This window comes from Diadema antillarum, unplaced genomic scaffold, assembly GCF_040938485.1.
Source record: "Diadema antillarum isolate AM-2024a unplaced genomic scaffold, OU_Dant_1.0 scf00000035, whole genome shotgun sequence".
Classification (NCBI taxonomy): Eukaryota; Metazoa; Echinodermata; class Echinoidea; order Diadematoida; family Diadematidae; genus Diadema; species Diadema antillarum.
Window position 1 is genome coordinate 735,599 of NW_027270924.1, and position 15,088 is coordinate 750,686.

A 15,088-nucleotide genomic window follows, 5' to 3' on the forward strand; every position below is an offset into this window, starting at 1 on the left:
AGACTGTGCATTAAGGAAGCCAGGAGCGAGCCAAAACGTGGGAAGAGAAACACACTGGAGGATCTTTCATGTATTTTTCTCTTTTCCTTTCATCAAGTTTTTACTATTCTCTGTACATATTGGTGGATCACTGATACAAGAACGGGAAATGTTATGTTTGTGCAAAGTAGAAATTGACAACATAGCAAGCATGATTTCAAGTCATCCAGTACTCAGGTATTCTGCAACAGAAATCTCACTCCAGAGTTACCTGCATTACACTTTATCTTACTGTGGTGTTCTATATACAGTGGTTAGCATGATCACTTTATATGGATAACGAAGAAAAAGAAAAAAAGGAACAAGGTCTATATAAAGACCAAAAGACATAACCTTTGCAAAATACACACCTTGGTTGATAATTCATCAGCTACAAATGTTTGGAATACAGTAGCTCCGTTGTGTTCATTTGTTGTTGTTGGGGTTTTTTTTAATAAAATGGGGGGTTTTATAGCAAAATGTAGTCCTGAATGAGAATTTGAGTCCACATGAAGTCAAAGGGGGTTTGTGACTGATCCAAATGTCAAGGAAAAAGTAGTCTCTTGATAGGAGGCTGTGATGCACTATGGAGTATGAACCTTTCCTCACATGCAAGGATGCCAACCTTGTAAATATCATTTCAGTATTCCAGCAGCTGAAAAGGCTTTTTTTTTTGGGGGGGGGGGAACAGTACAGTCAAACTTGCTAAAGTTGACCTCACATAAGTCGAATAATAGCCTAAGTGAAAGGTCTTTTCAAGTCCTCTTCTCTTGATACTATATTGATTTTAATCCCGCATAATTGAATTTTCTCTTAAGTCGAAGCTATTTCTTCAGTTCAAATAGATTTGACTTGGGCGAGGTTGACTGTATTGTTACCTTTCCTACATGAACACACTTCAGAAAAAACACTATTTTCCATGAAACCTACAAATTTTTCGCAAAAACTGTACAAAATACTGCAAAAAAAGTAATTGGCAACTCTAAACATGTCATGCCCATAAGCTGTATACAATGTCTATTTCCCAAAGCAAGCTGTAGTGACAAGTCACAAGCTGAAACACAACTGTATTTCAGTAAGACAGCAAGAGAAGAGTGTGACCAATCCCCTTGTTGTGGAAGCCAACATGAAAACACTATGCACACTTGAAAGGAAAAAGTGAAGCTCCAGTGTGGCTGAGCAACTTCAAACTCCCTCCTGAAAAAAGGAAGCAGCTTCTCAACCCCCCATTACATTGGCCACCATTCTTTTTATTAGACCGCTAGCCCATTGATTATCTATCAGATTCGGAGCCAGTCCGAGGCTAAATTCACTCCCTTGTTGTCAGTATTTGTGTGGTATTTTTTTCCATTTTTACTTTCCTCTTTAATACCAAACCAGATATTTGACCAGGAAGCCGTTTTTGGTGCACATTATCTGAAAGTGAATGCATTGAAAGTGCCATCAGGAAACTGCATTGATTTGTATGAAGATGTAAATAAAAAGGCAAAAAAAAAAAAAAGATTCATGATTACCACTCAGTTCTTGGCCGTTATCTGTGTTCATGTTCACAACAAATTTATGCTACGATAGTTGTCTATCATGTTGTTGTTGGTTTTGACAGCATTATCATTCAGTGTCACCTTTGTCAAACTCTAGCCTGATTTCAAGGCTGTTAGAATATTAGCGTGTACATACCCCATCCTCATCCCTATCCTACGACAACAACACATAGATACATGGTCTGTCCATTATTATGATGGTTTCATTAGTGTTCGATCAGCAACCAACCCATGACTGCTTAAAATGACTAGCCACCCATCACTCTGTAATAAAGTTAGACCGCTTCTACATGTACTGTACATGTACATGTATTACGGTACACCAGACAGCTAGATTGTTTAACACGTGCCTGTGTGTGTGTGTGTGTGTGCAAGCATACATATGTAAGTACTTTTGTGTGAGAATGTCAAGAGTCACTCACAAAAACAAGCACACCAACAAAGAAAAGGAATTGTAAAAAAAAAAGAAAAAAGAAAGTGGTTCCTTGGCCTATTTTTTTTTTCATACAGTTGCGAACGAACAGACAGCAGTGATGAGCATCACAGCAAACTCTGCATGACAAATTATAGGAAACTTGTAAGATCTGGGTCTCATTTCATAAAACTTGTTATCAGTAACTGCCACATTTCTATGACAAATTTTGCTTTCAGCCAATCAGATGCAAGGATTTCTGTAGCTTGTAACAACTTTCATAACTTGTTATTGATAACAGGTTTATGAAATGGGGCCCTGGTCAGCTGCACATAGTAGCAAACATAGACCAGGGAGGTCTTCCCAACCTCCCTGCATAGACAGAATAGATTTGTAGTTTCAAGATGGCTTGCGCAATACCTGTCAGTAATGGCTGAAGAAGTACTGTACATGTAATTCAAAGCAGTTCTGAATTTGTTCACCCTGAGTGTTCCATTAACTTCATTCACCAAATTTAACAAGTCGTCTACCTTATCAACTGCAATGTACCAACATATCACCACATCACAATATTTTTAGATACACAGACAGGCAGACAGACAGACACACACACACAGATCGGTACCTTTCAGAGGAGATTGCCATCATAAAGTATGTAGAGAGCCGAAAGATTTACATTTCTAAAAGTCCTCTCTTGAACTTCTGTAAAATCTCTCCACACGATAAGAGCATTTCGAGATGAAAGCCTGTTCTTACAGCACATCACTTCTCACATCCACCACAACTACTTCAGAAATCTTTCACTTCTACAGCAACATGAAACATATTTCGGAGGACTAGAATGACAATACCTTGACAAAGACTGTAAATACAAAATACATGTACAATGTACTGTATTTGTAAACTGTACATGCAACTTTCAATTGTAGTCATGTGGTTTAATAACACAGTAGTAGTACATGTACTTGCAAATAAGCTCACCCCTTTTTCTGCAAGCCTTGTCAAATCGATCATAAGTACAGGCAACTCCTGTAATAACAAAGTCCTCGAAACCAGCAGTTTTCTTTCATTACATCGAAATTTTGTTTAAGCTGAACAGCAAAGTTCATATTCTAAAACAAATACACATGTACATGTATAATCGATGTAGACGATTATCTTGGACTTGAATTTTTTTCTTTTGTGTAACGAGGATTAAGTTATAACTATGTTCATGACAATGGGAGTGCACTGTAATTATGTGAAATTTAGCTTGTCTTGTTTTTCAGCACTTAAAATCTTATTTTCATCACTGAGTGCTGAAAACTTCATGTGCCTATGACTTGAAAATAAATACCTAGCAATCTCGGTATTTCACTTGACGTAATGAACTGCGAATTTACATTACACTGCCACAAGTCTCAGTGACAAAGAAACCAACAAAAATTCCCCCATCCAAACATTTCCCTATTTCTCACAAGGTTGCAATGGTAAAGCCCTACTCAGACATGAATAACTATTGTTTTTGCTATTCTGAGTCCACTGATATTCATTCCACGGTGACCATGGTACCTGTGGAAAAGCTGCTCATTTTGATGGGATGCATGTAGATTACGATTGTAAAATTGGTGCAAGTTTGCTTCCTCAGTGTCTCTGAAATCCAGGATGAAGCCATTTCTAACCAACCATCAGGCCTTTACTGTAGCAGTTGTTCCACATGAAACCCCAGGGGTATCTGAAAGGCCAGCATCTGAAAATTTCAGAGTCTGACTGTCACATCACAGTCAGACTGTGATGTTATTGTAACAAATGTGTTGCAAAAAAGGTGATTGACAACGAAACCTAGGGTGCGGTGACTGCATTCTTGTCAGGAATGTTACGGGGCTTCTGAGCATTTGGAAATTTCATCCTGCGTGACTTGACATCCAATAATCTTGAAAGGGAAGGGTGCACAATCCGCTATGTATTATGATTTTTGGGGGAGAGTGTCCACATCCAGACTTGTGATCTCCAGCGTTTCCTCTTCTGTCAATTCTGAACGTACCTTTTCTCCCTTCGCTGCCATTATCTCCTCAATGTTCCTGTATGACAGACAGACAAATCCAGAAGATTAAGACAAACAACTGCAGTGCACTCCCATTATAACAAACACAGTTATAACCAAAATTTGTTACAGTAAAGTAAAAATTTGGTTTCCAAAAGTGTCATTTAAATATCTTTATATACTTTCTTTGTTTGGCTATAAAGAAATGTAAATACCATTACAAAAGAAAACTGCTATCTCCAAGGAATTCATTGAAATGCGACTCACCTGTACATCATTCCAACACTTCATGACAATACATGAGAAATGAATTCTTTACCAATCATCCCTACAAAACAACTGTTTTTATTTCAACAACTCTATGCAATGTTGAATAATGATGTGGTTAGCATACAATTGAAGAACTACACATAACCAGTGAACCACCTTAATGGGGATCTGACACACACGTTAAAACGACAACATGAAGACACATGCAATCGTTTAGATCATTTATTTGGGCGTCTTAGTGAAATAATGAAATATGTCTGTATGTCTTTTTGCACTTTGTGTAGGAGAATACAGTGTACTTGTATTTGCAGAATATTCCAGCTCTCGAATTACAGATATCTCTGTCAGGTCAGCCTCTGACATTACAGCATTTGAGAGTGAGAACTCTACATTGTAGACATATACATGTATTTACCTTCCTGCCCCCTCAGCTCCCTTGAACCAATCAAGGTTGTCCGCAATGAGGTGGTTGCTGTCGCATCCGCTGCACCTCACTATGACCACACCCTTTTCATAGGCCTGCTTTGAGATGGAGCGTGCTGTCCGTGTTCCACACACTTTACAGGTGAAGGCCAGATGGAGCTTTCCTGGAAAGGCATCATCATGTGATTATTAAGCTAGGTGTGCTGTGCAGTGACTCCATTTATTCTTCCTAAACTAAACTGAACAAACTCTAATAGAACTGTATAAAAAAGTTCACATCTTACTTGTGTGGTTGTTTAGCTTTTATGTTATCTGCATAAAATTCATCATGCATTATCCCATGGATGATTTCTCTCGCATTCCATCACTCAAGCAAACACAAAAGGTTAACAAAATGTGAGCGAAGATAGTTGTTTTTATCTTGCACATAGGAAGGCCTCAAAAGATAGGGAGACAGCTAAACTTTAGCCTATTGAATTGAAGATATCAGATGTGCCCTTGATATGAAAAAGATTATCTTCCATCACATCATGAAATCGTCAGTTGGTTTCCATCATGAAAACTGTGACTGGCAATGTCCATTGAAATGCATTCATGGATGGTTAAGACCAACTGCAAAAGGTACTCAGTATAAAATGTATTAGTTTCCACTTCAAGCAAAAACTTGAATCAGTAAATATTAATTTCATTCATCCAGCCAATGCATTTAAACTGATGCCTCTTAAAGGTATCGTATAGTTTTGGTTGCGACCTAATTTCAGGTTTCTAACATTTTTTGGTGAGATCTAATCAGAAACATCTTTTGAAATATGAAAGAGCATGTAATTCTATGGGGAATTCAACATTAATTTGATGAAAATTGGTTTTGAAATGGCCAAGATATACAAAAAAAAGCGATTCTACTAAAGTGTGGGACCCACACTTTATCACAATCGCTTTGTTTTACTTTGTTTTTGGATGTTTCAGTCATTCCAAACCCGATTTTCATCAAATAAACTTTGAATTCCTCTTAAAATGGTATGCTCTGTACTATAAAATAAGTGTTTTCTTGATATCTCGCAAAAAGTTAAAAGCCCAATTCTCATCTCCACCAATACTGTACTATCCCTTTAAAGCGACTTTTCAATGTTTATTCCTATTATACAGACAGGAAAAGCAAACCAGAAATGTGCTTGGTCTGGATTAAGTAGGATACCTTGGATCTTTCCCAATGCTTGCTTGCCATCCTCACTGCTGCCTTCTCCACTTGAACAAACCCTTGATGGCGCCCTAATATTGACATGTGGTCTGTGTCTTCCCAGCACACAAGAGTCATTCTGATGATTACACAGTCCTCCATTCCGTCCTCTCACACAAAGACATGGTGACGATGTAGCTGTCCTGGCTTTGATTTTTGATGATGAAAAAGTTCTAAAGCCAACAGAAGAACTTGTGGCTCGCACAGGTGGAGTTCTTCCATGGATGTTCCAAAGTGTTCTTGTAAAGAAACGAGCTCCAAGTCTGGTCACTGCACTTACAGATTGTGACATTGTGAAGTATTTTGCTTTCCTCTTTTTGAGTGTTACTCCTTCTTTGTATTCATCTGGAATTTTTAAAGTTTAACTCCTCATGATCATGTCCTTCAAAAAGAAGAAGAAATGATACATCATCGTTATCACAAAACTACATATGGCATGACATCAATATTCAGTAGACCGATGGTATCTGTCTCTTCACAATGGGCTTCTGAACTGACATTTATGGTCAGCCCATCATGTCCCAACATCAGATAAGAAGCCCATCCGGAAGAGACAGATACCATCGGTCTACAAACATTGTTCAATTGAGCTTTCACAAAGCAATATCCAGACAAATAGAACAAGTTTGAATACTACGAGAATATCCTATGTGACCCGCTACAACAAAAGGATCCTAAAGTTGCTGACGGGTGAGTGGAGAAAATCAGTTTGAAGTCAGATGATCAAAATCCGTCAAAACGTTTGGATTTCTGTTTTTGACATAACTTTGTAGTCTAATGTATCTTTTATCATCTACGGAAATTTCGAAGCTAAATGATCAAAGGAAAGGCAAGAAAATAGTGTTTTTCTGGGCCATGATTTTCAGACTTTCAACGGAACAGAAACGTGTCCGAAGATTTGGATTTAGCGCCGCAGCTAGACTCCACCCCTAGCAACGAGGGAGTGATCTCATTGGTCAGTGCGTGGCATCCTGGTTACTGATTGGTTGTGCGTAGACTGCTTGGTTACTGATTGGTTGTGCGTAGACCGCTGGGGCTAAGCTTGAATAAGCATCATGGAGGTTGCTAAAAGCGTACCTTCTATTGTCACACGGTGAAAACTGTCTTGCTTCCCCTTGATCCTGATACAATCAATAGCATCAAAAGGAAAACTTTGAAGGCGGTTTTCTCGAAACATTGATTTCCTAAACCACTCCACATGCGCCAATAAATTAATTGATATCCCCGCAACTGAGTACTTTTATGAGTCATGTTATATATGACATTTAAGCGGAAGAGTAAGGGAATAATGGCATGTCATTTTCAGAAAATTGTCCTCCCCCGACTTTTGGATCCTTTCGTTGCAGCAGGTCACCTATCTCCATCACGCTGATTCATGGTTCCCCTTTCCCCCGAACACCAGTCTTTTTCTTTAGTCAACCATCTTAATTCTTTCTTCTTTTTTATATTTAAACAGATCTATAGACTGTAGTATAGTAATGTATTGTAAATTTGTACTAAGTGAAAAGGAATTCATGATCGGAATGACTAAAAAGTATTCATTAAATGTTATAGGCTTGGCATCTTTCTATTCAAAACAAACTGAATGAAGTCACCGAAGTGAATGTTTAACATTAGTGAATTATGACAAGATTTGCTAATGTAGGACAGTTATTTTGTCGTTGCTTACTTTGCTGTATATCTTGTATGCCTACTCCCCTTTTGTTGTCTGTCTAGACCTTGTATTAATTTGCATTAGTTTGCTTTTCAGTACTGCCTTGCAGTCTGACATTAATTCAGTTAAATTAATGATATTCAGTTGTCGCCTCCATGATCATCACTTCACATACCTTTCCTCTTCTTTAGTTTTGTCACCTTCATTCTTTCTCTATTCAGGTATGTTCATTCATTCCATCCTACACACGATTCTTGAGTTAAGCCCAGACAGCTCCCACTCTTACGTAATCACCCCATCCTGCTTCCATCATCTCATGCTCTCCTTTACTTTAATTGGTTGATTTATTGAATTGGACTCTTCTACTTTATTGAAGTCCTCTGTTCCATTTAGTTCCATTGGTTGCTATAGATAATTTGAATATATGTAAATATTGGTTGTGTAAATTATGTTCATGCAGAAGTTTACTAAGGGCGAGTTGCCCTCAGAATAAAGCAGAGCACTACCCAGACTTCATCGACTCCAGTTCATCTTTTTTTGCTTTCCCGAGTTATCAACATTAAGTTATATTTATCTCCCGTCTTACAAATAGATTTCTGTTAAGTTTACAGGATCAGGATCGAGAACATTTCTTAATAATTTCACAACATTTACTTTGACACGCTACACTATTCCTTCAATCCTTGTTATCTTTTTAATCTAACACTAACAAAATCTACATCATGCGCATTCCAGGCGCAGGCCCACAAGTAGTAGGTAGTGGTAGTGCATCTCATCTCATCTGTAAATTTACTGTTGTCCCACATACTTACATTTGTGTGGGCAGTGCCTTTAAAGAAAAAAAAATACGTGGTTTTCAGGGGATTTTGTAGCTTCTTTCCGTTTAGCAGACCTCAAATTCAATTTCAAATCAGCTTCGGTATCCTCTGCAATAGTGTTGCCAGTAAGTTTACAGCAAATCATCTACAGGGAAGTCGCGGCCGCGGCGGTGAGGCGATGGTTTGTTTCACGTTTAAACGAACTCTTGGATGCGGGGACGCGGACGACGCACGTGAGTGTATGCACGATCATAACATTTTATTACGCAATCCAGTTTAGAATCGACGTGACTCAGTACTCGATCAGTGTGGCGCAGCGTGCGAGCGCTGAGCGCGCGCATGTTACCGTATCTTATGTGTGTTTGTTGGTGTTCTATCAACTTCTAGCTTCTCATCAGACATCGGCATGGCCTTCACACTTACCGAATCCTTGATTATACATAAGGAAGAACTCTTTCTTGGTTAATACAAAAATCACACTTTGCAACATGAATGCATCGTCCGTCCTGAGTTCTTCGAGAAGTGCAGTTTTACAGCTAAAAAACAAACGATGTTTTGCTGTTCATAAAGCTGTTTGGTTTTTCGGTGTTAGGAGATGTCACGAGCGTCGGGGGAACGGTAAGTAATTTTAGGCGAAAGGCGAAAGGCAACCCGAGTTGGGTTAAGTTTGTCTGTGGACTGTGGTATTGAATTAAGGTGTGTTTAGTCTAATTCTATTCTGCTGAAGATAAATCAGTAAATGCAGGGCTGCTGCCAACTGAACTTCCAAGCAGTAATGACTGTAATTTACCTAATTACAAGTTTACAACTCGGTGCGGGAAACCTGGTCACGTCATGGGGGAGGGGGGCTCCTCCTATTGAGCGTGGTCGAGGTGCTCATGAGGCCCGTGGAGCGAGATGCCCGTGATGAGGCCCCCCTGTCCACTTCTCATCCACCTCACATCTGACATTGTCACAGTTTGCACAGTGATTTTTAGTTACACACATGTCCACTCTCCATGCTGAAAAGAAGAAAAAAAAAAACATTTGTCTTCGCTTTTGACAAAAATCAAGTTTTCCGTGATGTGCAGCAACCCCACTGAAACAGAACGATAGATGTTGACCTATCAACTTTATGCCTTTTTTTAGTTTAGGTTGACAGTGTTCACTGACTTTTGTTGGATTTGCAGATGGCTATCCAGATGAGACAATGGCAAAGCCTAACATGGATGGTCTCCTGTATGAACATCACACTCCCACTACAGCCCTGCAGAAGATCCTTCTCACAGCTGGATCTGGTTTTATGTCACTCTACAATCCTTACAGGCATGGTAAGCGGGGCAGGCAGAACTGATTTTGGGGGAGGGGGCTTGGGCCCCCCTTTTTTTTAAATAAATACATAGGGTCTATTTGTAACAGAGGCCTTAGTGTGGGTAAGAACTTTTTTGTTTTTGTTTTTGTTTTTGCTTGTAAGCCAAAGAAACCGGAAGTAAGTGGCAGCAGAAAGTTGCGCTTGGGGCCTTTTTTTTTTTTTTCTTTTTTTGCTTGTTAGCTGATGAAACCCGGAAGTGGTACCAGAAATATAGACTTGGCCCCCCACTTTTAAGTTTTAAGAACACATTGAGGAGATCTTCTCCTCAATACATCTTCTTTTTTTGGTAGTAATTCTGTCATACATGTATGTACATGTAGTTTGAAGATTAGTGTCTATTCTCTAAACAAACACAGAAGTTTTCCTTGGCTGTTTGCTTTTTGCTTTAAATACATTAGTTGTATTGAATATTTGATGTGTGTGATGTGTGTGATTATTTCATATTGTTTTGAAATGTAATATTTTATACTGTTTATATATATTTCATGCTGATCAGGCTACTCTGGATAAAGAATTGCAATAAATGAATAAATAAATAAATTGAATATTTTTTTCACCTTCAGTTTCATTGACTTTTATCTGTATTATACAACACCTGAAAAGATTCTAGTGATGCGATTGGTCAATTGCTCATCATGTGACATGCTGTCGCTGTTGAGCCGGGAAATTGTGTTTTAGCGAAAATGGGTCCCACACACCTGACGTCACCAATCTACATTGACTCTGACATTGTTAGATTCATGATCAATTCATAGTATTCATACCATTTTACACCTCTGATGTCACAATAAACATAACTTTGCTGCGCGCACTCAATCACATACAAGCGCATTCAGTCACTCATTTTACTGTCATCAACAAGTCCAACTAATCACTTTTGTGTGTGACTGACTACACTGTGCCACCCATTCACCTTTTACAAAAAAAAAATGGTTGCAATTTCTGTACTAAATTCAAAAATCTGTGTGGACTTCATCCGTTGACCTCCAAGGTGTCGTATAAAACTCAAGATTGAGCACTCAATGAAAGATGAAGTGCAGTATTCAATTCGGCTTTGCCTCTTTGAATAGAGCACCTACATCTTTCACCTCGTGTGAAATCTTGTGCCATTCACTATTTGTAGCAGGGCTTGACATCAGTGTTTTTTCTCTTGTGGCCTCATTTGGGCCACTACAAACTTCAGATATGGCCAGAAATAAAAGCAAGCATAACAATCCAGTTTGAATCCTTAGTTACCCAATTGGACCACTGAAAGATAGCCGTTTAGTGGCCCTGAACGACTACTAATGTTGAGTCCTGCATAACATATTGTATTACTTTGTCTTTATGTTATGATATCCTGCTTTTTACTGATGTTCTTTTGAATGCTTTTGTGAAATGAATTTAGATTGAATACAATTTTACAAGCCAACCCAGAGCAGGGAGGGTTGTATTGAAACAAGGTTGCTGCCTACTAGTAGTAATGTGAACTATATTTTTTTTCTGCTCAGATATGGTAGCAGTGTTCGGAGAAACAACTGGATTCATCGCACTTCCAAGACTGTATAGACTAATGAAAGAGGACCCAGTGGGCAGAGAAATACTCAAGTGAGTGAGTACCGTGATTGAAGCATTGATCAAACAGTGGTCCCAAAAAATGAAAGCTGAAGTTTAAAACAGGTCAAGCTTGTATATTTGATGTTCAAATTTTATCTCTTCATTTTTATTTTTCATATCAAGTTCGATTCATGATTGAAGTGAAATTAAACTAATCAGCATGATGCTCTTCAGATTTTTCCCATCTCAATGTGTATGAAAATCTTCTAGCAAATCTAACATAAACTTGAAATCACCTGATTTTATTACTAATACTTATTTTTTATTTCTTTTGTAGTGCAACTAACTTATCGTTTAGAACAAGTGAATATTTTATGTCATGTAGTATAATTAATCAATTTCTAATGTTAAAAAACCATCTTCAGATGTGAATGTGACAGAACTTCTCAGTTTAGAGTGGTGTTTTAACTTTGTCATGGTAGCAATAGAATGCACTTACTAAGGCTTAAAGGTATTGTTTTACCTTTGGGAGCAGTGATTTAAAGAAATATTCGAGTTATCACATTTGATGCATATGAGTACTCTGTAGGTCACTTGTATCACAAAAAGTTCATCATGCCATATTGAAATTTTGCAATAAAGCCTAAATATACAGAGATATCACTATTTTTATCAATAAACCATAACTGTAGACGTTTTATTATTGAAACAATTCTATTATTAACTATGGTTCATTGATTATACTGATTGACATTTTTACATTGGTTGTTACTATCCCTAACTCACATTTTAGATGTATTTTGAAGCACTTAAGCTGGGTTTTTGTTTCATCTGCAAATGGTAAATAATGCCTTTAAAATGTGCACCGTGCCATCTTTAATACCATTCACCCTCACTATTTCTCTCTCTCTCTCTGTTTCTTGCTCTCACAGGGAGAGACCTCGCATCAATCACAAGACTGTTGATATGCAATACCTGGCTGGTCTACCAGATGACACATTTGGAAAGATGTATTATGATTTTATGGTGTCCAATGTGAGTTTCATTATTTCTTTGTTTCAGTCATTTGAATAGGAAATCCCAACTGAAATTTTTGAACAAAAAAATTGTGGCTTTCATCACACAGTCTCAATGTAGCAGTTTGCATTTGATAAACTTAATTCAAATTGATGGTTTCATTTTTGTGTGTGTATGTAAGTTAAAAAGAGAGACTCATTCGCAAGAAGTTAAATGTATCGTACTGTTGGGAAAAAAAAAGGAGTATATGTAATACACTACATGATTACAAATATCCCTTAAAACATCTTTGCTGACGTTTGAGTACCAGTGCACTTAGTGCATGACCCAGATACTTTGAAAGAGGGAATAGATATTTGAAGTTTATGAAAATCAAATCTTTAGCAAGTCAGAATATGTGTGTTTTCAATTCTGCATAGAACATCTCAGCTGATACAAGAGCACCTGTGCGCTTCGTCGACGATCCAGACCTAGCGTATGTCCTCCAGCGTTACCGGGAGGTCCATGACTTCTACCACACCCTCCTAGACATGCCCATCAACATCATGGGAGAGGTGGTCGTGAAGTGGTTTGAAGCGGTCCAAACCAGATTGCCCATGTGTGCCTTGGGAGCCATTTTGGGCCCCATCAATCTGTCGGGAAGGTAAGCCTTACTGCAGTTCGATATGAATTTTGTTTAATGTGTGTTTTTTTAATGTATTGTTGTTGAACTGGTAAGCCGTTCCTGAATGTGAATTGTTATGGATGAGTAAGGGAGCTGTGTGAACTCTTCTCATTTACAGTCTTAGTTATTACCTCAGGTAAGAAGGTGTTGATTTTTGCTGGTGTTTGTTTTTCTACCTGTCTGTCTGTTTGGAAAATAGCTAAAAAGTTGTAAACATATTTGGATGTAATTTACAGGAAAACTTGATGACACAAGGAACATATGATTGAATGTAGTAGTGATTTAAATCACTGTCTGGATGCAAAAATTGTTTTGAATTGTTTGAAAGATTCTCTGTCATTTGCAAAAAGGGCCAACAAATGAAGAAATTCAACCTGTGCATATTTGAGATGCTCATACAATCACTGAATGTGTGCTCAATGAGATACACACATCATGTGGTAGAGACACTAGAAAGGATTGTTTATCATGGAGAAATAGAGCCATTTTCAGCATATACATTGTATGTGTGTATGAACGGAAATTAACTGCTTGGTGGAGGTTTGTGCTCTCAGAGTGCCTGTCCTAGTTAGAATATTAATCTGCTGGAATGTCTCTGTGATTACCCTTGCAGCGAGAGGCGGGAGCTGCTCACGCACTACGTGCCGGCTGTCCTACAGATGGCGCCGAGGTCGAAGCTGCTCCTGAACGTCTACTTTGAGCGGCACTGGGAGACTCCCATTGGAGAGCTGAGGGAACACATGAGGGTTTACCCACTGAGGAAAGCATGACCTTTGACCCTGCATCACTGGAGTGAGTGACTACTCTTAAATCTCGAGAGGAACGCTGTCATGAAAGAGCATGATAACTCATAAAGGCATTCAGGAATACCTGCAGGGAGAGTGAGTGCTGTCAGGGCCAATGAGGTGGAATCCGTTGCAACTGAGGAAACCGAGCACTGATTTCCAGAAAGTTTTACTTCTTTGAAGACTGCATTATATCCTCTATTGATGTCATCTCCTACAACCTTGTAGCCAATAAGCCAGTTCGGGGTTGGCTCATGGGCACATCGGTACAATTGACCTTTCTTCTTTCTCAGTTGATTAGGCACTCCACGTGTTTTCAAGCGAGAGAAGGTATTTCAGTTCAAACAAAGGATGAACTTGCGTAGACCAGGTGACCAGAATGATCCATCAGTTAGCACTTTGGAAAGCATCCATTTCATTATTTTGCATTGAATGTATTAATAATCTTTTTCTATTGATATTGTCAATTATCACTTTTGCTGTCAGGTGGATGTGCTGGCAAGCACCACTCATAATGATCACTTGAATAATCAGTACATCACAGATGCTTATCTCAGTGAATAAAAAGCCAACATGCTCTGCCGGTACAGATGACCTTTTTCTGTTCATGCTCAAAGTGGAACCCCGAACTGGCTTATAGATAATGCTATGTCAGAGGTTTGGTATTATGCAGTTTTATGTACAAACAAATTTGTGTTGTACAGTAACCTCTGCATAATGAGGTACTGCTCTATTGAGTACTCCACGTAATTGATGCATAGGCTTAACAAATGATTCCAGTGCATGTTATACTTGATGGCAGTGCAGAGTTACTGTATAACAAGCACAGGCAGAGTGTATGCAGTAATCCCATCTAAGTGTTTCCCTTTTTATCATGATTTAAAACATTGTCACTTCATAATAGATATTTGGCATGAAGATGCACTGTGGTAAAACAAAGATGCCTGTCATTTTTGGTGGTAGCAGAAGCAGAATTTGGATGAGAATGGCTTTCTCAAGTCTGCTGAGCAGTACTGGTGAGTGACGAGCTTCCCCTTGCTTCAGGGCCCTTGTCCCCAGGATCTTGGGGCAGTTCAAAAAGAAGGGCCTCTTATTCTCCTTCAAATGCTTCAACATCTCACACTGCCCTTTCTCATATCAAGTACCCTCCTTGAAAGATCCTTGCTGACAAAACGTTTTTAACCCTTGAAATGGCCATCCTTGAACTAAGCGATGCTAGCATGGTGAACTCTTTCCTATTCTGAAAAATGTAGCGAATCCCTCATATATGATTTCTTAGTGGTTCTGATTTTCTTGATCATTCCTTTGTTATACTGATGGAGGAGTTCTTTGGCATCTT

At 38.6% G+C, this 15,088-nt stretch overlaps 2 protein-coding genes across 2 annotated transcripts; one reads left to right on the top strand and one right to left on the bottom strand.

Annotated features, from left to right (window-relative positions):
• Positions 1-3,916: 3,916 nt before the first annotated feature.
• On the bottom strand, positions 3,917-5,934 carry LOC139744448 (DNL-type zinc finger protein-like; the record flags this gene model as incomplete). Its single annotated transcript, XM_071654888.1, has 3 exons — positions 3,917-4,031; positions 4,680-4,851; positions 5,883-5,934. Coding segments are annotated over 3 exons (339 nt in total), but the record flags the coding sequence as incomplete, so codon positions are not given.
• A 2,919-nt stretch (positions 5,935-8,853) lies between these two features.
• On the top strand, positions 8,854-14,382 carry LOC139743771 (ubiquinone biosynthesis protein COQ4 homolog, mitochondrial-like). The gene is made up of 6 exons (XM_071654228.1): positions 8,854-9,014; positions 9,566-9,706; positions 11,238-11,334; positions 12,216-12,318; positions 12,720-12,943; positions 13,578-14,382. The coding sequence occupies exons 1-6, from the start codon at positions 8,885-8,887 to the stop codon at positions 13,732-13,734; spliced, it is 852 nt and encodes a 283-aa protein (XP_071510329.1). The 5' UTR covers positions 8,854-8,884; the 3' UTR covers positions 13,735-14,382.
• Positions 14,383-15,088: the final 706 nt, after the last annotated feature.

What these genes read in the sequence shown, in the direction of transcription:
- LOC139743771 (XM_071654228.1), top strand. Translation starts at nt 8,885, where the DNA reads ATGAATGCATCGTCCGTCCTGAGTTCTTCGAGAAGTGCAGTTTTACAG. An exon ending in GTGGGCAGAGAAATACTCAA is followed by an intron (nt 11,335 to 12,215) that starts GTGAGTGAGTAC and finishes TTGCTCTCACAG; the next exon opens with GGAGAGACCTCGCATCAATC. An exon ending in CCCATCAATCTGTCGGGAAG is followed by an intron (nt 12,944 to 13,577) that starts GTAAGCCTTACT and finishes TTACCCTTGCAG; the next exon opens with CGAGAGGCGGGAGCTGCTCA.